Here is a 20,863-nt window from a genome sequence, read left to right as displayed (position 1 = left end):
TTAAACCTTTTCCCTGAATGCAAACGCTTGATATCCTTACAGTGTTTACCCGGGATGCAAGTCAAATGAGCGCCATAATTACCAGGTAGATCCCTGCCGTCGCAATATTTTGCTATTTTCACACTTAACCACCAGATCCCGCAGCCCTTCATCCATTCGAGTTGCATCACGCTGCGCGCATTACCGTTATCCGATACAAGCCCTCAGAGAGGAAGTAACTACCTAACACTTTGAAAATTGGTCTATCTTGGAACTGGTTCCCCCCTAATGAAACAGAACACCAGTATTATAACCCCCCGATTCGTACACCTCTTTCACTCTGCTCTCGCTGTGTTGTATGCCCGTGTCTTTTTATCCCTTCCATTCGTTTTTTTTTTTGTTTTATTCCGGTCATTTAAGTCGGGAGATGGCTTTCAGCAAAGCTGATACAGCAGACGCAGACCCCGGGGGAAACCTGAACAGCATTGTTTCGCGTTCCCTGGCTGACCCGTGAAACGCAGCCTTGCTGCCACACTCCATGTTTCTATAAGGGGGAAATATGGAGTGTTGAGCCTCCTGGATGTTTGCATTCGGCCTGTAACGATGTGAGTGAGAGTGCAGCCGCTGCACCTACACAAGGCCTTACCTGTTCGGCCCCTCGCTGGAGAAAAAGGAAGGTTTTTCCCCCCTGTTAGTTTAATCTTAAAGGAATGCAGTATCCCCTCTGACTCAGGCCGGACTCCCAAATATATAAACCTACTCACCGGCAGGTCATGAAAAGAGCAGCACGTGTTGGACATGTTAGCCGAGTATTTTTAAAGGAACGGGTCGTTTATGTGAGGTAATACACAGTGTGCCTTGGGTGAAAATATGGAAGACTTAGATGTTTGCTGAATTTCCAAGGAAACGATGCAACGGAGCATCAAAGAGTTACTATGATCAATAGCTTGGCAGCAGATCAGTGGCGCTGTCTGAGACAACAAGTACACCTTGTTACAAGCGTCGTTGGTATCACCCACTTTCTCTGAAGTTGTAATCATTTATCACTCAGCACACATTTGGAAGAACAACAAAAAAATCCTATCTTTAAATGGCAGTTTGTAGCCGTGTAATGGAATAATGAGAGTGGGGGGGTTTTAGTTGCTACTATGCAAACCTAGTAATGTATCGAGTGTAAAGATGTACGGTGTGTGTGTGTGTGTGTGTGTGTGTATGTGTTTAAGGTGTCTATGACAGAAAGATCTGTCTGCTTGATTAATGCTCTCACTCAAACTGGCACCTGGAACCAATCGCCCCCCCCTCCTGCCACCCCCGTCCCATGTGCTGTGTGTGTGTGTGTGTGTGTCTGTGTGTGTGCATTCCATACACTGTGCTTTTAGAGGGGCTGAGGGTGGTGGGTGTTGAGCAGGAGGCGCAGATGGGATTGGGGGACTCTGAGCGGAAGAAAAGAAAGGTGTGCGCAGAGGAGGGAACAATAGGTGGACATGCAGTGAAGGGTATGGGGTGTCATTAATAACACACAGGCCCCATCTCCTAATTTGCTCAAATTACCTGCCCACACGGTGGGCCCCCTGCCAGCACCGAGCTGTGAACACAATACATCAAATGCACCTGAAAATCTGAGTGCCCACCCACTTGGCAACGCCCACACGAGCCTTTTATGGTGGTCTGACAACTTTGAGAGCAAGTGTGTGTGTGGAAGAGAGAGGTTGCATGTTTATTCTTTCATGCGAGAGTGAGGGATAAAATGTGAGAAAGTTACAGAGCTTGAAAGAAACATTAGAATGGAGAAAAAGAGTAGAGCCTAAGTGAGAAAGAGGAAGAGATATGATACTAACGGGTGGATCGCTTCGCGCTCGCGAGGCATCCAGTGAGGGTAACACAAGACTGACTCTTTCAAACCACCTCCCATATGGCACTGCGGGGGCGGCCATTTACCATCATCTTGCCCTCCTCTTTTCGCCTTCTTCCCTTTCCTTCTGCCCTCTCCTTCCCTTTTTGTCCTCCCTCCATCCTTCCCGTCCCACCCACGCTCGCAGGAAGAGCGTGATGACAAATTTGACGGGGCGGCAATGCTTTGGTCACCACAGTAATCACAGTCACCGGGGCCGCACCACCTGTGGCACACGCGCGCATACACACACACACACACACACACACACACACACACACACACACACACACACACACACACACACACACACACACACACACACACTGAAACATATTCAAGCGTGCACGCAGGCAACTGAAATTAAATATGCCCCAGAGATACAAAAGGGGCCAGGAGAGTGTGTGTAGGTGTGTGCTAGTGGGATGCTGGTCTTTGAACTTTGAATAGTGTGTAGCTGATATTGACAAGTCTCCAGGGAGAGGAGGGAAGCTTGAAATGGTAGCTCTCATTTGTAAAGTGGCCTCCAGAGAGAGAGGGAGAAAGAAAGAAAGAAAGCAGGATGTAGATAATTGGGATTAAGAAGTAAAAAACATGGTCTGTACTAACACTTTACTCTAACCCCGCTGTTTGGCATTAATGAGCAGTATATAAACTTGCTTGAGTGTGAACGACATCAGGATGTATAATTAACTCATGTTTGAAATGTTAATTTCTCATTAATACGGCGGCACAGCAAAGTATTTATTAATTATTCACTTTCCACACACAGGAACCATTCACAGGCAGGGTTCACACTGTTTCTGAATGAATACAAAAGTTCATTTTTGACCTCGTAAATGACGAAAAAATATTCTCAATCCTCATTCAGCTGCTTCTCTTGTCCTTCGTCATTGTGGACCGAGTTTGCTCAGTTGTCATGGACCGTGCGGGAGAACTATTTATAAAAAGATAAATATTTAACAATGAATAAATGCAGTTATATGCGCTTAATTGAAAGATATAATACAATGTAATCAATACAATCATTTTCTTTCACAGTAAAGAATGCTACGCGGGAACACTTGAATCTGTACCTGTAACAACTAGTTTGTTTAAAATCATTTATTAAGAGTTTTATTTATTACCTATTAAGAGGGGGTTAATATAAAGTTATACCTGTGAGGTTTTCTGTCTTACAACTTTCCACAAAGCTGCATGTGCTGCTGTGGAGAAAGGGGGGGAAAAAGGGAAAAGTTTCAAAGTGTTTACGCTGGTACAGCAATGTTGCCAACGTGCAAAATCCGCAGCATTACATCTCTGCTTGTTTTCAAAGCCCCGTTCCTGCGACGGGGGGGGGGGGGGGATAGGCGTCGCTTGAGAACTTGTGTCGCTCTTGTGTTTTATGTCAATCCCCGAAAATGTTCCAGTTTACACATGCGTTCAGTCCAATCGCGCCGCTCCGACGAGGAGCCCCGCGTGATCAAAGTGCGAACACATACATGGTTCCTGATCCTCGCTGGAGCCGGCTTCTAAGTCTGGAGTTGAATCCTGTCACTCACCCAGACAGCTGCCCTCTTACAGTCATCTGTAGTTCATTTTTTGTTGTCGCAGTTAAAAGTTTTCCGTCAACTGTTGCGCTGCTCGTTCTATTTTCTGTCTTTCCCCAAAGGAAATAGGTCTCTCTCTCTCTCTCCCTTTCTGCCTTTTGGATGGAGACCAATAACGGGCCTTTTTCCGCTTCACTTCTCCTGATGCTGAATGAGCAAAGGAGGATCCCAGAGGAGCAGGAATATTTTATAAGAGTCATTTTTGAAAGTTCCTCTCCTCCATCTCGTCTTTCTTCCTCTCTCGTGACGGAATTTTAGGATGCTGCAACAATTCTGTGTGTGTGTACGTGTGGGTGTGTGAAAGAAAACAGCTCACGCAGTGCAAAGACAATTCAAAGTTACAGCTAAATGACAGGCTTGGAGCTCTGGTCTTTTGAATTGCATTGTTTTCTTTTTATCCGTGCTTGGGAGGAGAACTGGTGACGAGAAGGAAAAAAAAAATCCCAATTGGGACAGAAAGGGAGCAGTTTAGTCTCGGGAGAATTACACTTGGCACAAACAGAAATAGCAGTCTCTTTTTTTTGCTGACAAACACTTCTTAATGCAAGGGTGTTTTTTTGGGGGCGGGGGGGGGGTTGGGCTCTTTTTGTTTTCTTATTTATGACAAAGCTACAGTTTCAGCGAAGGTTGGCTGGTGTATGTATACTATAGGCTTGATTTACTGTTGTTTAAAGATGCATGAGAAAAAGACGGGGAATGAGGGGATGCCAGTTTCTTAAGCTTAATTGGAAGCACTGGTTCAAATCACATTTTTCCTTTTACTATTCTACAAAAAATTCACTTTCACACATTACTGTACATTACACACATGATTATACCAACACACATGTACTCTTGCACACTTAGCCAGACAGATACACACACACACACACACACACACACACACACACACACACACGCCCTTCCCCTGCAGGACCCTGCAGATGCAGCAGAAACAGTAGAGTTGGTCTCTCCGGTAAACAAACAGTGAGAGGCTGCTGGGAGTCTTCACCGGGCCTCCAAATTACAGTCTGGTTAACCAAAGTCTGAGCGCCAGCCCCTTTTACTGCTACACACACACACACACTCACACACACACACACTGTACATACACACTCGCATCACATGCATAGGCGCACATATGACCTGTTCACATTAGCCACTATAGAGGCACAGTTAAAAAAGCACATATATACAATCAGGTTCAAATGGGACCTTGTCTGCAGTGCAGTTGAGCCAAGGGTAAAAAGATTTTATAGACATACAAGAGAGACTGAGAGGGAAGCACGCACTGAGGGCCCATCATAAATATTACCCAATCATCAGGCTCACGGTGTGAGGTGATTACTGATGAAAAGAATCGCTTGCCATGTAAAAATAGGTTTAACGTTTATAGCCTTTAACCCTGTATACCTGTTTTATGATTCAAAGGTTCTCAGACAGGTAGATGCGGATTTGTTTCGGCTGAGAGAAGGTTGAGGGGAGTTATGAGTTTGATAATGCGCCGTGGCTTGTAAGAGATCGAATACTCGCCTCTCTGCTAAAAGAGACTCAGAGTTGGTGTCAGACTTTTTCAGCGTTAGTTCAGTGAGAGGAGGTTGGATTGTTTAGAGCGTCTTTAATTGCCTCTTACTGAGTTCTGCAACTACTCGGAACCGTGCTTGGTCTCCCGAGGACACGGGCACATATCTGAGTGATCTATGACGCCATAAAACCCAGTTAAAACATTGAAGATGATCAGTTCTCCTGAAATTATTTACCATAAATCTCATGCTTTCAGAGTGACACTATATTCCGGGCGGACAACTTAATTGTCAGCCTGAGACAACATCCCAACAACCCCATTGCCAGAGAGCATTTATTTATATATATATATATATATATATATATATATATAATAATTTTTTATGTGCATGACGTTCAAATTCTTAACTTTGCCATTTATAATGCAACACCACAGAATAGATTGCATTTGAAGGACAGCGTTTCACAACATAATAATTGATGCTCCCCGCGGGACCCGGCGAGATGACTCCTCCTGCTTGGGACTCGATTTACACGCCATGAAGCTGGCGTCGGCCGAGTCTCAGCTAGGGGCAGAGCATACACGACATGTAACGGTCCCGTCCTGGAATAACTGGCAAATTCTAAAGGGTGTGCGGAAAATACAGGGTCATAGGTCGCATGATTAGACAATAGCCATTCATCTTCGTGTTGTCATGCTTTCCCCTCAACATCCGTGTTGTTTTCTTTCGTTGAACGTCCAAAGATGACTGCAATTGATTTTGTCAAGGCTGGGAGCCGTGCAAGTGAACTCCGTCCATCCGTCTGTTTTCTAACCCTCTTCACTCCCACTTTAATGTGAGTCATTTCTGACCAGTAGCCTCACAGGCACAGTGTAATTATAGGCTTTAGGCAGAAGGTTTAGGCAAAGGCCCATCTCTGAGGGAGCTGCATCAGCCGTGACACTCTCGACTTAATTCTTTAACCCATTCGGCACACGGGAGCGTCAGCTGCTACATGTAAGGCTTCTCAGAAATGTTCACGAGCCAAGGCTTCCTTGGGCCATTCTGACATGTGAATGGTTTGGAATTCAGTCGTGCATGTATGGCTCCAGGTTGCAGAGTTCAGGCTCAGTGTTTTTGGAGTGGCTCCGAGCTGGACTGCGATCAGCAAGAGATCAGGAAAAAGAAAAAAGAGAGCAAGGCAAGATCCAAACCCTCGGAAGTCGAGCGCCGTTGCTTGATGCACGCCCCAGTGCTGTGGCTGCTTGCGGCCCAGTATTGTTTTTTCATTTCCTGTTTATCTGATCGGCTGTTGTCTCCATGCTGGACATACTGACTGACAGGCTTGATGGTGATCACCCCCCAGAAATGGAGACGTAATGAAACCTTTTTTTTCACTTACAGTAAAAGCCGTTCACGATACCCATTCTGTGAAGATGGCCAAGCAAAACAAATAGTGTACTCAATACATTTAAAGGCTCCAAGACAAAAAAATTTTTATGTATGGTACATTTCCAGGCTTGGGTTTGCTCTGTCTTTGGTTAAATGTTTATGTCTGTGTTCAATTGAGCATCCATGACAGACTTTTCCCCCCTCCATCTGGTCCTCCTCTACAGCCCCTCACATCGATTTGGACCTAGTGCACCTGGACACCCCCCCCCGTTTCCATGCATTATATACAAACATATATCCTCACCCCCTTTCTCCTTCCTTTCCCCTTGCCGTCTCCAGGACTCGCTGTCCTTCCTTATACCTTCCCCTAGTCTCCAAACGGGAGCAGTGGAAACGGGCAAGTGATAGCCGATAGCCCCCCTGCGAGTGCTAGTCTGGGCCACTGCCTGTTTGCCTCTTGCCGCGGAGTCACTCTATCTATCTCGCCTGTGCTTCCTCACCTCACATAAATCATCCTCAAACGCGCTGCACGGACAGGCAGAACAGAGAGAAATCTCCCCCTATAAATCTGGTATTAGTTTTACCTCGCATAATGAACACAGGGCTTAACGGTCCTGGATACATGAGAACAGCATGTCTTGCAGATGTACTATAAATATTTTGATACTAGCCGGCTAGTTTGCGGAGGGGAAGTAGACCCGTGGAATACACAGAGGAAGGGAAAAGTGTAAAGTGGAATGTTGGCCTAGCCCGAGTGTCTGTATTGTCTTTAGCACCTACAGAGGGTCTCGGTCCAAGAAAAACGCTCTTTACAGGGTTCCTGTTCCCAGCCGTAGTCCGGCACCACTCCTGGATACGCCACGTTTCCTTCAAACCAATCCTTCAAACTGGTCTCCAAGGAGGGGGGAGGGGGCTCGTCGTTTGATTAATGACACGATCAGACCTGATTGAGTGATAGATGTTTTGAAGGGAGAAGCAGCGCGCCTGAGGGACACTTTGGGACCCAGTGCGGGAAAGGCTGCTCCCGGGGAAGGTTCGATTGGGGGGAACGCTTGAGTTATGGCGACCGACTAATAAAAGTGTAGCTAATGACACAAAGGCTGCATAGAGTGCGCCTGATGACTGTAAAGATTTTTTTTTATTTTTTACTGTACCATATACACACAGTGTTGTATACAAAAGTGGAAAAACTAAACCCCTTTTTGGCATTTTTCTGGCCTCGGACCGGGGCGCTGTCAACCTTCCCCATCAAAGAACCACACCCACACACACACACAACAACAACAACAGCAAAAAACCTACAAATACTCCTTATACACGCACAGTTTCAGCGGCGTGACAGGAGGTGGTGTGTGACACGTCAACATCTGAAGGTTCCCTGGCAGTCGCAGAGAGTCTCTCCCTGCCCCAGTCGCTCAGATCTATCGTTGGTGCTCCTTAATGGCAGCTTTCGTCACATATTACCGCTTTATTTTCTCCTCGCCATCTCCCAGCCCACAGAAGTTCCTTTTTTGTTCCTATTTTAGTACAAGTGATCTCAATTAGGGACCTCCATGAAGGCAGTAGGCGGCAGACAGTCAGAGCAATAAGAGCAGAGAGGAAATTGTCTTTATACCCCTCCTCCCTCCCTCCCTCCCTCTACCCTCCTGCCACAAGCAGTGAGCAGCCACCCCCTCCATGTCTCCATCTCTTTCCATGCTGCTCACTGCCATTTCAAGAAAAAAAAAGAGTGAACTTTGGGACAAACTCTCTCTGCATCTCTCAACGTTGCAGTGTAAATATGTTAACCTCTATACGCACAGCCACTCCAGGGGCCAAAGTCAAAAAAAAGTCTTAAGACAAAACTTGGACGAGCCTCCGTGAAAATGGTTGCTCTGGGACACACACATACTCACACACTCACACACTCACACACACACACACACACACCACTAAAACGTGCCGTCCTCATCCAAAAAGGTTCACAGTGATGTCACGGGCTCTGTGACAAACAGTCATTAAGGGCTTAGCCGTGATCTGGGATCAGTGCGTGAATGTGAGTCGGCGAGGTCGTTGTCAATGAGGTCACGAGGAGTAACGTTTCTGCCTATCGTCATCCTCCGCTGGCCTCGCTGGTTCTTCTTAATTGATATGCCCGCTTGACACCAGCCAGAGTCTGAGCAAACTGACCGGTGATGCTCCATTTGCAGCCGCATGTCTGTCCTCCCGCTGGATTCGGTTGATTGGCGAGCGGACCGGGTATTTGGCGGGTCCGCTAGCCTTGCCTGGTGGGCTCGCTGATTGGTTAGCTGGCAGGGCCGGTTTGGCTGGTAGCCGGCCAAACATGGAAACATCCCGTTAGAGCCGAAAACGCCTGGGCCTCGTCACGGCCCTCCTCTAGAAAGCTATAATTAAGTGTCTTGAAAAATGCACCACTGTGAAATGGAGCCTTGATCCCGAGTCTTAAGTGGCTGTACTTTTCCTCTTGAATGATGAGAGTGTGTGCTCGTGAAAGGGAGAAGGGAAGAGGAAGGGAGACTGCAATGTGTCTCCCAAATGTTGTTATTATTTTTCTATTAAAAATAGTCATACATGTGTACGAGCCCGTGCGTTCGGGCGTGTCCCGTTTAGTCCCATGCATCGGACTCTTGTTCTTCTTCTCCAGTATCAACGCTGGGCTCTGTGTCCTGTAATCTTTCTTAATGAGCTGTTGTTATTAGTGAATATAAACAGGCTGCAAGCGAGTGTTTCTGTCAGTATCAAAGAGCGAGAGAGATGTAAAGAAGTTGACAGGGGGAGACTCTGCGTGGTTGGTCTGCTGACAACATCACAGGCGTGTGCATGTCTGTGCGCGTGCATGAGCTCACATTAGCGGTTCACACAGTCTTTGTCATTCCAAGTGGGAAGGAGAACAAAAACTTTTTCATATCTCGGCATGGAAAATTAGCCCGAGTGTCAGACGAGCTTGATTTTTTTATTGAAACAAATAATTGAAACTGAGAGGCAGAAATACAATATTGCCATAAATCACAAAAGGCACATCCTGCTCAATGTGGTACGCTGTGGTTCTTCACTGTTAGTGACTTCTCCTACTGTGCAGCGACTCCGAGCCAGTGTAACACAGTAGATGAACAGTACCAGAGCCGAGAGAGAGACGGACGCAGCTGCGCACCAGGCGAGCTGCGGCTGCGCCGAGGAGGGAAACCGCTTCAGATTAATTTACCGCACAATATTATGTCTGTTAATACTGAGCAGGATCGGTCAGATGTCCCAAAAAGTTACAGCATTTTAATCTTTAATCCAGTGTAGGTCTTTGGCTTGGGTTGAATGCATTGAAGTGGCGGAAGAGGTGTTTTCTGACCGAACAGCGAATTCATGGCGCATTAGCGCCTTCTCCGCTCTCTGTCTCAGATCTCAGGGAAAACAGGGGATTCTTTAGCTCAGAGGTCGCTCCCCACACCTCTGGGTGACACGGAGCCAGATAGAAGGCCTTGTAGTGTGTGAGTGCTAGCCCGTAGCCTTCAGGGAGCTGGAAGACAGATGCTTGGACGTACAATGAGGAGGCAAAGCGGAGTCAGATGGGACAAACACTCTTTGATGAGCACGGCCCTTGTCAAGACTACACTGGGGTTGGGGGGGGGGGGGGGGGGGGGGGGGGGGGGGGGATCAAGAGGTTCTTCCCGCCGCTGCCTCTGATGGGACAATAACACAGTCCTTAAAAAAAAAAAAAAAAGGCAACCGAGGATGTAAAATTGACATCCTTTACCGTCTGACTCTTCTTTTATTCGTAAACCATACAAATAAAACAGTCCAGAAAATCACATTTCAAGTCAAATCCGAACAAAAACAATGTTGAACCCCGAACGCATTGAAAATAATTAGGCGGGCTAACTCGATTGTCTGAAATTGCCTCGGCGTGAGTCATTATTTAGTCCCTAACATTTTTCTAAATTAGATTTTACTACAACATTGAGGATGTTTTCCACATTAGTGCAAACGTATTGGGCGAAAAAAAAAGGGCGATTTTATCGGAGCTGAAACTTAACTCTGTTGGAATAACTGGCTTCACGGTTCCTGCAAGGCCATGTTTATCACTATTACAGATTTAATTACTACTATTCACATTTATTCATCCGTGAGTTTGTTAGTTGATCTTCCAGAATGTTGGACAATGTGAACCATATTTCTGGTGTTTGGGGCACATGGAGGGGAAGTGTAACTCAATCACTCCCCCCCTCCTCCTCCCTGTCCACATGACGAGGTGCCAGATGCGTGTCAGTGCTTTCAGACTTTATATATATATATATATATATATATATATATATATATATATATATATATATCCCTCCCACATCCCCACACACACATATGCTAACAGACATGTATGAATGTGCACACCCACGTACATGCATAGTTATGAAACACGAGAAGTCAAGTTATTTCAAGTGCCTGGGCTACGTTGAACCCTTTTTTTTGTTTCTATACAGAAACCGTGTTGTGAAATGTATAAAGTTGTACCCGACTACAGCATTAAAAAATAAGACGCAAAAGCCGTGACAGGATCTAAACAACCAGGCAGCTGTGCCTCCCAGTAGTCCCTTTTATTTTTGAAGCGGGCCCAGAGTATCAAAGGCCTCTTGTCTTAAAGAGTCTGTAATAAAAGCCTGTTTAAGAGCAATGGAAAAGGAACACAGAGCAGCAGTACACATGCTGTTGTGTGATGTGGCACTCGGAAACACTCATCGGGAGACTGATGGATGATCGGGACGGAGGGCGGGGTGGGGTGGGTGATGGGAGTCGGCTGAGATACTGGAGTCCCTCTCTCTGAGAGCTCACGGAGGGGAGATGATGCCCTCTACAGTAGACACAGGAGGGGCAGGCGGACCAGGCCCCTCTCACTCGCTGCCTTCAGAGCATGCACCCACTCTGAATATTTGGACATCTCAGCACTCGCATAAAATCATAGAATATTATTTTTATGCTTTTATCTGATCTGATCTTTCACTCAAGGTAGAAAGTTGAATCGTGCAGGGGTGTAAAGGTGCCGTTCATGCTTTTTTAAATATAGTTTTAAGGGTGCAGTTTTGCCTTTCTTTGGAAAAATTGTAATAAAAAAATATTCATTTTTTTTCATCATTTGTTTTGCAGTGGTGGAATACACATTCAGATGCTTTATTTAAGGAAATCGATGTAACACAATACAAAGTAAAAGTTAAGAGATTAAGATAAGATAATCCTTTATTCGTCCCACAGCGGGGACATTTGGGGGTTAGAGCAGCAAAGTGGAAAACAGAATATGAAAAACCAACAGATATGTACAAAATATAAAAATATGTATATAAACTATACATCAAAGGGTTAGCGAAATACATCAGCGAAATGTTCTTAAAGTTAAGGTCGTCATATTATTTTTAAAAAGTGCCCTATGTGAATTTAATACTATCATATCTTATGTGATCGGATTACTGTTACTGGTGCATCATGGGGAAAGTAGCATTTTATTGTTGAGGTTGGTCATAATGGAGATATAATATTTTCTACACTGGTGTAGTTAAATATATAATAATACATGATCATTTACATTGTATAATGTCATGGTGTGTTTTATATGTGAAATACTAAATTACAAAATTACTAAAGCTGTCATATAAATGTGGTGAAGTCAAAGATATTTCATTCTGATGTAGTTGAGCAGAAATTGCATGGAATGTAAATACCCACGTTAGGTTCAAGCATCTGGAATTTTTTTTATATCTCAATGCAGTACTTTAGTATTAAACGTACTCGATTACGTTCCACCTCTGTCATTATGAGAGATGGAAACGCATGAAAAGTCGTGCGTAATTACGCGGGGGACTCTGCATAATTGAAGGGGAGCAGTCTTAGTTATCGAGACGGACGGACGCGTACGAGAGCCCGTGTGAAGTGCGGGTATGTGCCTGCGCACCTGCACGACAGCTCTCCCCTCGGCCGGGCTGGAACTCTGCTCCCCCGCGACGTCTACCTGACTCGCTGCTCCGCTGCGCTCTGACTCACTCGCTCCTACAGGCACCTCCTGGAGCGGGAGTCCCCCCTCGCCCGGGCTCAGCTCTGCGCCCTGCACGCTCCTGCGGCGCCGCACGTCGTCGGGGATATATACCGTGGTAACACAACACGAACTGAACCGAACTGAACCGAACCGAACCGGGTGGCGGCGGCGGAGCGATGCGTGCGTACACTGACCGGGAATGAGCAGCGCTCGAGTCGGGAGCGCGGTGCCATGTCGGTATGTGTTCAAACTCCCTAAACTGTGAGCGACGAGGTGAAAAACAAAACGGGAGGGGGGCGGCTGAAACGTGGCCCCGCGTGTGTTTAACGGAGGTGTCGACGTTACACGGGGACCCGTCCGGCCGTGCACATACAGAGGCGTGATAGATCATGGCGCGGGGCACGGATCCGACTCCAGACACCACGTGTTGGAGTCGCATCAGTGCAGTAATTGCCGAGCGCTCGAGCTATATAAACCGCAAAACAGCCCGAGCACGGGAAACCCCGGCCTCCAAAAACACTAACCACACTCACGGCTGCAGACACCGGGATTCGTTAGATTCCGCCTCCTTCATCTCAACGGCGACGATTTCTTTTTCCTTTTTTTTTTTCCATCAACCTTCTTTAACCCCATACACAAAAGCTGCGGCTCGCGCAGAAAGACTTTACGGACAAAATATGTGCAATTTGCAGGCGCAGCGGACTTATAAATAGCTCTGTTGAGCATTGTCAAAGCTTATCCCTTTGACTTTGAAAACTGTTTTTGTGCGTGTGTGTGTGTGTGTGTGTGTACATAGCCTGCGGGCTTTCCGAGGCTTTCAGTTTGGCACAAAGACGCACCTGGAGCAGCGCTTTGACTCCTCACTCAAGGGAGACAGACAAAAACTTTTCTCTTTTTTTTTTTTTTGAGCATCTGGCTCGGCTGTTCATTTTTAAAACCTGCTTTTTTCCTCTGGTAACTCTATAGCCTGTTACGCGCTTGGACATTTATTTGATGTTATTTATATCCACACATGGGCAACTACGCCTGCGTTATGGCGCACGGACGCTTCCTCCGAGAAGTTTGAAAGAGAGAAAAAAAGAACTTGTCATTTATACATCATCAAGTTTTCAAGGGTTGTTTTCCTTTGCCGGAGCAGTGTATTTAATGTCTTTTGAAGGCGCCCACTAAAGTTTGTAGTGGAGAGGGTTCTCGAGACGCGGTGTTCTCTCGCCGAGTCCCATTTTCCATTGGCAGACGCGCTGAGGTTCCGCGAGCAGCGGCGCGCACACTCTCCCGACCTTCTCCATTTGGGCGTGCGAGGGGGGAGAAGGGACAAGAGGGAGCCGAGGAAGCCTTCGGCGCCCTTTCTGATAATCCACGCTGTTGTGATGCGCATTCCCGTAGATCCCAGCGCCAGTCGGAGGTTCAGTCCGCCGTCCAGCAGCCTCCAGCCGGTCCCAGGGAAGATGAACGACGTGAGCTCCCCCGGCGGGCAGCCGGACGCGGCGGCGGCGGTGCCAAGACTGCGCCCCCACGAAAACCGCAGCATGGCCGAGATCATCGCCGACCACCCGGCCGAGCTGGTCCGGACCGACAGCCCCAACTTTCTGTGCTCGGTCCTGCCCTCCCACTGGCGGTGCAACAAGACGCTGCCCGTCGCCTTCAAGGTGAGTCCCGACCCGCTTCACGCGAGGCTGACGTCCTAAAGGTGCGTTGAGAAACGACCACACAATAGAGCCAACAGGATTTTAACATGTATTGATGATTTTTTTGTTTTGTTGTAAAAAAGGGAATGAGGGCTGAAGTGCAGGACTGTTCTTTAAGACCTAATATCTACTGTAACTTCAATTAATTTCACAATGTTGCATGCTGCGAATGTCAGTGTATTTCGACGTAATTCTTGTGTTTACCCTCTGCCCTCATATCACATTGGACTTTTTATCCCCTGTATTAACACCATTTCTGAAGAAAAAAGAAAGCAAGACACGTTTTGTTGTTTGCTGTTATTGCAAGCAAAATATATTCCGAAAACAAATGCTTTTTTCACTTAAAAAGCACAAAGGGAAAGTGATGCTTTAAATGGCAGGATTATTATATATTTTTTAAAGATTTGGTTAAATGTGTCTAAATGTAAAATAAGGGATTGCATGCTCATATTGTTTTACTTTCACATTTTATATACAATCTTTAATTAAATTGTATTTATTGCCAGTAATCAGTTAATGCTGTGAACTATAATACTTTGGCCCCGACATTCAGTTGATTTTAATAAGGCCACAATTAAAAGCTTTGTTTTCATGATGACTCATAATTTTGTAAATTAGGCTATTATTTTTATATGTTAAAAAAAATATTCAAAAATATATGACAGAATGTTACAACCACACAATGGTTTACTGTCGCCAAAAACTATCTTATAAAGATTATACGAAATTACTGTAATTAGTCTTCACATGTTGAGTTTTACTGAACTTCTAATGGGCATCAAATGAAAGACAGAAATATATATTTTAAGAGTAATTTTTTTATGTATTTTTAAGGCCTCTGTAGGCTGCCATGATTTTCACAGGGAAGGCCCTATTAATTACTTGACAGATTTTATTGAAGGGATGGATCAGAGACACACCAAAGTGGAAATTTGTAGCTCTGGCGTCAAATGTGTCACATAAAAGAAAAAAGTGTATCATTTAACTGTTCTCAATTGCTACGGCTCTGTAATTATTGCTGCTCAGGCCTGCTCATGCTCTTTTATCTGCATCCAGGCATTTAAATGATAACACGAGGCCGCGCTCTTGTTTTTTAAAGACAAGTATTTTAGGAGTGATTCACATAATCACATTCATCGTGATAACAAACTGCTCTTTTCGGGAGAATGAAATCAAAGCCATTTATCAACATTATGTGGCGATGGGGGGGTGGGGGGTGGCATAATGTAAAACAAGTCTGTCACATTAGCTTGATGAAACTCATGTTTGGTTTCACTCAGCCTTTTGGCCTTTAACTAACAGAATTGCTTTATTAGATTTTCCATCTTCATTTTTCTAATTTCCTTCAACCACGATCAGAGGGAGAGAATATTTCCGAGCATATTGTGGATGAGATGTAGTTCACCAGCTGTTGGCCCGCAGGACAAGGGTGTTAAAATGTGTATATTCTACCACAACATTGATTAACCTCCTTCCTTAATTTTTTCCGCCCTCTGACTTTGTGCCCGCCGACAGGTGGTCGCCCTGGGAGACATACCCGACGGGACAGTCGTCACGGTAATGGCGGGGAACGATGAGAACTACTCTGCCGAGCTGCGGAATGCCTCGGGTGTGATGAAGAACCAGGTAGCGCGCTTCAACGACCTTCGCTTCGTGGGCCGCAGTGGCAGAGGTGAGGCCTGAAACACTGCTCCTCTCCCCCGTACACTGCCATTAGTCAGTGGGCGCTATTAGACTCAGTGGTGTGGATTAGTGGTTACATTCCCTACGTGGCAACCACATAATGATCTCTCTAACTCCAGGCTCAAATCCCACTGCCCGTCTCCTTAAGTCTGAATGGTGAATCATGCTGCTGCCACTCTTTCTTTTCTTTTTTTGCTTTAAAACGTGGTTCCTTAAAAAAAAAAATTCTTCTTCTTTTTTTCTATTAAGCAAGGTGAGACAGACAAGGCTTGTAAAAGCTGCCGGCTCCTATGTGGAATCTCTGCCCTTTACGTTAAGAAACAAAACTTTACGACAAAGACGAGAAGCGTGTCAGTCTAGCATCAGCCGCATAAGAAAGCCTTGCTCTGATAACAAGGAACAAGACTTATATCATCCTTTCCATAAAATGTTCACCTGACCTGACCCAGCTCAAGTCAGGCTCATAAACATGTTGGGTGGTGCTGCGGCCCTGCAGCTGATCGCTCTGCACATATCCCCAGGCTGTGAGGCTGCGAGGCACGCTACCATTGTGTCAAATGGCATTCCCTGAATATTTTGCATCACCAAATTGACTCGTTGCATTGTTTACCGTCTCGACACTAAATCATCGTATTTATGATTTGTAAATTGGCAGCGAGTGTGCGCCATTGCACTCTTTCCGCCCTTTCCAGACTTCATGGAAATATTTCCTCGGAGACTTTTATTATTTTCTACAGGTCTCATAGAAACTGGTCTGCTGCAACACGTCGGTGATAAGAGCTGTCAGCAGCTCAGCCGGTGACTTTTCCTCTCTCTTTCCTTTCCCTGCTGTAGCTGTCAATATGGCAGAAAGCGGTGGTGGTAGTCAGGGAGGGATGAAAAAGTATAGAGAGGAGAGGAGGCACGCGACTGTACAAGTTGCCATGGAGACCTTGCGTGCGGCCCTTTGCTGTGACACAGAATCTAGTCACAGGAAGTGACAAAGGAGCCAGGGGAGATCAGGCTACAAGGTGTCTGAAATGAATACCCGGCCACCCCAGAGATAAGTACAAGCGGAGCGAACCGATAGGATGTTAGATAACTAAAAGTTGTGTATAAAGAGGGGAGGGAGCGAACAGAGACGGACAAGGATCGATAGTTACAGGGCTGAAATGGTGACACCGTATGATGACAGTGTGGATGGATAGGACAGGAAACCGAGTAATGGGACACTGTTGATCACATCATTAGTTTACTGGCTTGCTTGACATCAAACCCAAATGAGATCGCAGGGAGCAGATGACAGCGGATAATGGCAGGGAGGTGAGATGCTTTTAACGTGGATCACCCGCTCTGCCTCACCCCCATTGCCCTCGCGAAACCCGGCATGCGGGAGACCTGTTGAATCTGTGATGTGCTATCTCCCCGACCCATCTCAACATGGCCGCTGTGAAAGGCCTGTTCACAGTCAGCTAGTGTGGAAACGGAAGACGCACGCGGGTGGACGACTGAACAGACAGCTGCTCCGATGAGTCGCTGCGACTACCTGACCCCCGCCCGCTTCCCGTTTGCTGCGCGTAGCCATGGTTACGCGATGCTTCTACATACCTCGTGCGTTAGTGCTGCTGCTGACTTGGCTGTTGCTCTGATTCATAGCATTACTCCTGCGTGCACATAGGAATATACACGCTTGCACAGACGCACACTCAACCCCAAGACAGCAACTGCTGGGGATTATCGAGAAAGGAAGTGACTATTAAAATGCCTCTCGCCCACTCACACTGCGTTAGACGGGGATAAAGTCTGGATAACAATATACTGGCTCCTCCAGTCAATATTCCATTCAGGCTCTGCCAAAAAACCTAAATAGAGCCTCTCAAACAGCCAATGTTGTCTGTCATAAATCCTCTTAAAGTAGATTTTCCCCAGTTTGTATAGGCCATTATGTGATCACGACCACACTTGTGACTTAGGGATGGTTTAGCGATGAATGCAGGTCATTGTCTATGCAGATGGTATGTCATTTGATGTTGTTTGATGTCACCACAGGCAAGAGCTTCACGCTGACAATCACAGTATTCACCAACCCACCACAAGTGGCCACTTACCACCGAGCCATAAAGGTCACCGTGGACGGACCGCGTGAGCCCAGGAGTGAGTACAAAACGCACGCACATGCAGGATGGGAGCATACATATATCATGTTTAGTCTTTTTATTTGTCTTTTGAGGGGTTACACAAGTGAACTTACATAAAGTTTCAGGACTGGTCAGGATTCAAGATATCTAATATTGGTTAAGCTCCAAAAATACAGGATCCTAAATTTCCAATAACGCACCACAACGGCGTCTTTTCATTAGACCCTCTTTGCTTCCTAAATGCCCACTTCAATCAAACCCCACACCTCCACGTTGTAATGCAGGCTCAACATTTTATGTATCAAGCCCAAAATAAGTTAACCCTGATGACATCATCGGGGCAATTCTTTTCTAATATTAGAATGATCCCCGAAAGAACCGCAGAAGACGTTAAACAACCTCTTTGTACAGACTACAGTCGTTCTCCTAAGCTTGTCCCTTTAACTAAGCGGTGGGTGTGGCTGAGTGCGCAGCTAGCCAATGGCAGCAGATGCCCAGCTAACACGGCGACAGTGTAATACAAACAAGTCAATTAACAAAGAAAAGACCCAATGGTGTTTAGCAGCTATCAGCCCGGCTTTTAATTAAGCTGGCCTGTGAAAAGGCCGCTCCGCCTCCCGTGTGACGGTTTGAGAGAGAGGGAAGAGACATAAAGAGCGAGGCAGAATACTCCCTGAGAGGGTACACTGGGTAGCAGAGTGCTAGCATCAGCTCCTTTTAATGGGCCATATAAAAACAACTGAGGAGGAAAAAAAACTTTACTATAGCCATCAGTGCCAACTGGTCTGGCATGCAGCTGTTTCCCCAATCCTCCTCCCTATTCATAAAAAAGAAAAAGAAAAAACATATTCATCATACCCGCCCGCCGGCCCCCGTCACATATGGCACCAGGACGCACATAGACACAGAGGAGCCGGGAGACAGTAGGATTAGTACCACCATCAGTCTCTTTTGCAGGAAAACCTGCCCACGGTGCCAAAAGGCGCTTCACACAATCTACATTCAGCGCCCATCAACACGCACCCCCCTGAAACAAAGGCACATGCTTGTTCTCAGTCGCATATGTACGCCACACAGTCACACCCTCTATTTCCCCTCCGTCGCGCTCGAGCCATCTTGTTTGATCAAAAGCATTTCCTGTGCATCTGCCGTCGCCCGTCAGATGACTTTCAAACAAGTCCTGTTATTTGGCAGCGAGCAGATGAGCGGAGTGTGTTTGGAAAAGCCACAGTTCGGTCTCGAACAGAGTTGCGAGTCTTACGTGGGGGCGTGGACACGTGGTACGTGAAGTGAGATTGACACACTGAACAAGACAAAGGCAGTTCTGCCTGATGGTTTTCCGGTAAAGGGAAGAGACTTTACACTTTTATCCATTGTTCTTTCCCCAAATTGCGGGCTGGGAGAGAGCTTTAAAGTTCAAGCTTGTATGTTTTCACTTCAGTCTCAGGACAGTAATTTAAGCAATAAAGACTATGTCATCATACGTAACCCCTGAACTTCTTTGCTTTGCCGTTAAGTGGCCAGAATTGCAGCGCTGGTGTAATTTACCCAGAAACTACCGCCAGAACACGTCTCACTCTCGAGGGTCATTAGGCTGAGTTCAGAGGGTGGCAAAACACACATGTGCCCTCTCAAGCCCTCCTCCGGGGTTCCAGCGCGGAGCCGCTCGGCGCTGAGAGCACCGGCTGTCTCCGAAAAACCGTGATTCAATCTGTGAACGCTTCATTGACACATGGGGGGCTTTGTCGGCCATTACAGCTCTATTTTGTGTTAAACGAGTGGGTAATTAGGAGGCCTGTGGTACACTGGGCCCCTGAGGGAGCGGTCCGCACAGAGAAAGAACAGTAGGCTGTCTTGAAGTTGACATACACTAACACTCTGTGGCCCTGCTCTGTAAAAACACTGTGTTGTTTGTGGAAAATAAGCTGACAATAACACTAGATATCAACTCGTTGGCTGCAGTCTGGCCTGAAAGTAAAATAAATCATCACTCTATGCTTTTGTTGAGTTTTTCTGGCAGCTTTCGCTCCCCGTTAACAACTCGCCTGGCTGCGGGTGTCTCGTTCAGGAAGGACATTTTGTGTCAGCGCTTTTGATAAGCCTTATGGTGGCCATATGAGTCCTCCTGAGGGATGTCATTTCCCCGTGGGTTCCCTCGTCTATTATAAGCAGGACCACCCATTGAATGAAGGGGGGCTCATATCTCTGAACTGTTGCACTGAGCTTTAACTAATTAATTGGGTGGTTGGAGTGACGAATATCAGCGGGGCCCAGTTTAAAGATCTGCGGCATGATCTTCCTCAGCGGTTTGTCGTGTGTGTGTTTGCGTGCGTGAATATGCTAAGTGGTTAGTCAGGTCTCTCTGGCCACTGTGTTATTTGCAGGAGGCTAACTTGGTTTCTGTGGCTCACATTGTGCTTAATCACTTGACAGCTCTCGGTTGCCCTGTGGTTTGCCACTGTACCAACAACTCAACAAGTGTGTTCGTAGATGTCTCTGTGTGTGTGTTCATGCGTGTCTGTTTGCTCATGGAGATATGATTGCAGACGCAGGTCGTCCTGTCCTCTGGTGCCTGTGTTTGCATGCCTGCGTCCACATTTTAGAGTGTGTGCGCTTGTGTGTGTGTGTGTTATTGATGTCATTACTCTAGTGTCTAGTGGAGCCACAGTGCTGATTTGGACCAGAGCTAATAGGCCTCATTAAACGTCATTTTGAGCTAATAGACAGGGAGTGGTTGCTTAAACCAATATGCTTTTATAGGTGGTTCTGTCTCCTCTCAGCTGCTCCTGACGGTGGCTGCAGCCAGCTGAGACACACTTCCTGAGCGATAATAGCTGAGCCGTAATAGCACAATATACAAGGCTTTCTGTCCAAACCCACATTTCTCATTACAGTTAATTGTTGACAGACAAACATGGGAGGTGACAAAAGCCATTATGGCGTCACGCGTACTGTGTCTTGCTGTGGCGGGTCGCAGCGGTTGTTGCGCATAACTGAGTGTGCGTGTGTGTGTTGTCTGTCAGCGGTGGAGGT

At 46.4% G+C, this 20,863-nt stretch overlaps 1 protein-coding gene across 3 annotated transcripts in view; it reads left to right on the top strand.

The window, feature by feature from the left end:
* runx2b (RUNX family transcription factor 2b) overlaps nucleotides 1-20,863 on the top strand; it is a 41,321-nt gene that overhangs the window by 5,472 nt on the left and 14,986 nt on the right. For all 3 annotated transcript variants that reach the window (XM_047328838.1, XM_035618266.2, XM_035618267.2), the window contains 3 exons: nucleotides 13,729-13,991; nucleotides 15,546-15,702; nucleotides 17,742-17,846. In XM_047328838.1, the coding sequence (XP_047184794.1) occupies nucleotides 13,729-13,991; nucleotides 15,546-15,702; nucleotides 17,742-17,846 (525 nt within the window). The remainder of the gene's footprint in view (nucleotides 1-13,728; nucleotides 13,992-15,545; nucleotides 15,703-17,741; nucleotides 17,847-20,863) is intronic.

This window comes from Scophthalmus maximus, chromosome 18, assembly GCF_022379125.1.
Source record: "Scophthalmus maximus strain ysfricsl-2021 chromosome 18, ASM2237912v1, whole genome shotgun sequence".
NCBI lineage: Eukaryota > Metazoa > Chordata > Actinopteri > Pleuronectiformes > Scophthalmidae > Scophthalmus > Scophthalmus maximus.
This window is presented reverse-complemented; position numbering and strand designations above follow the sequence as displayed.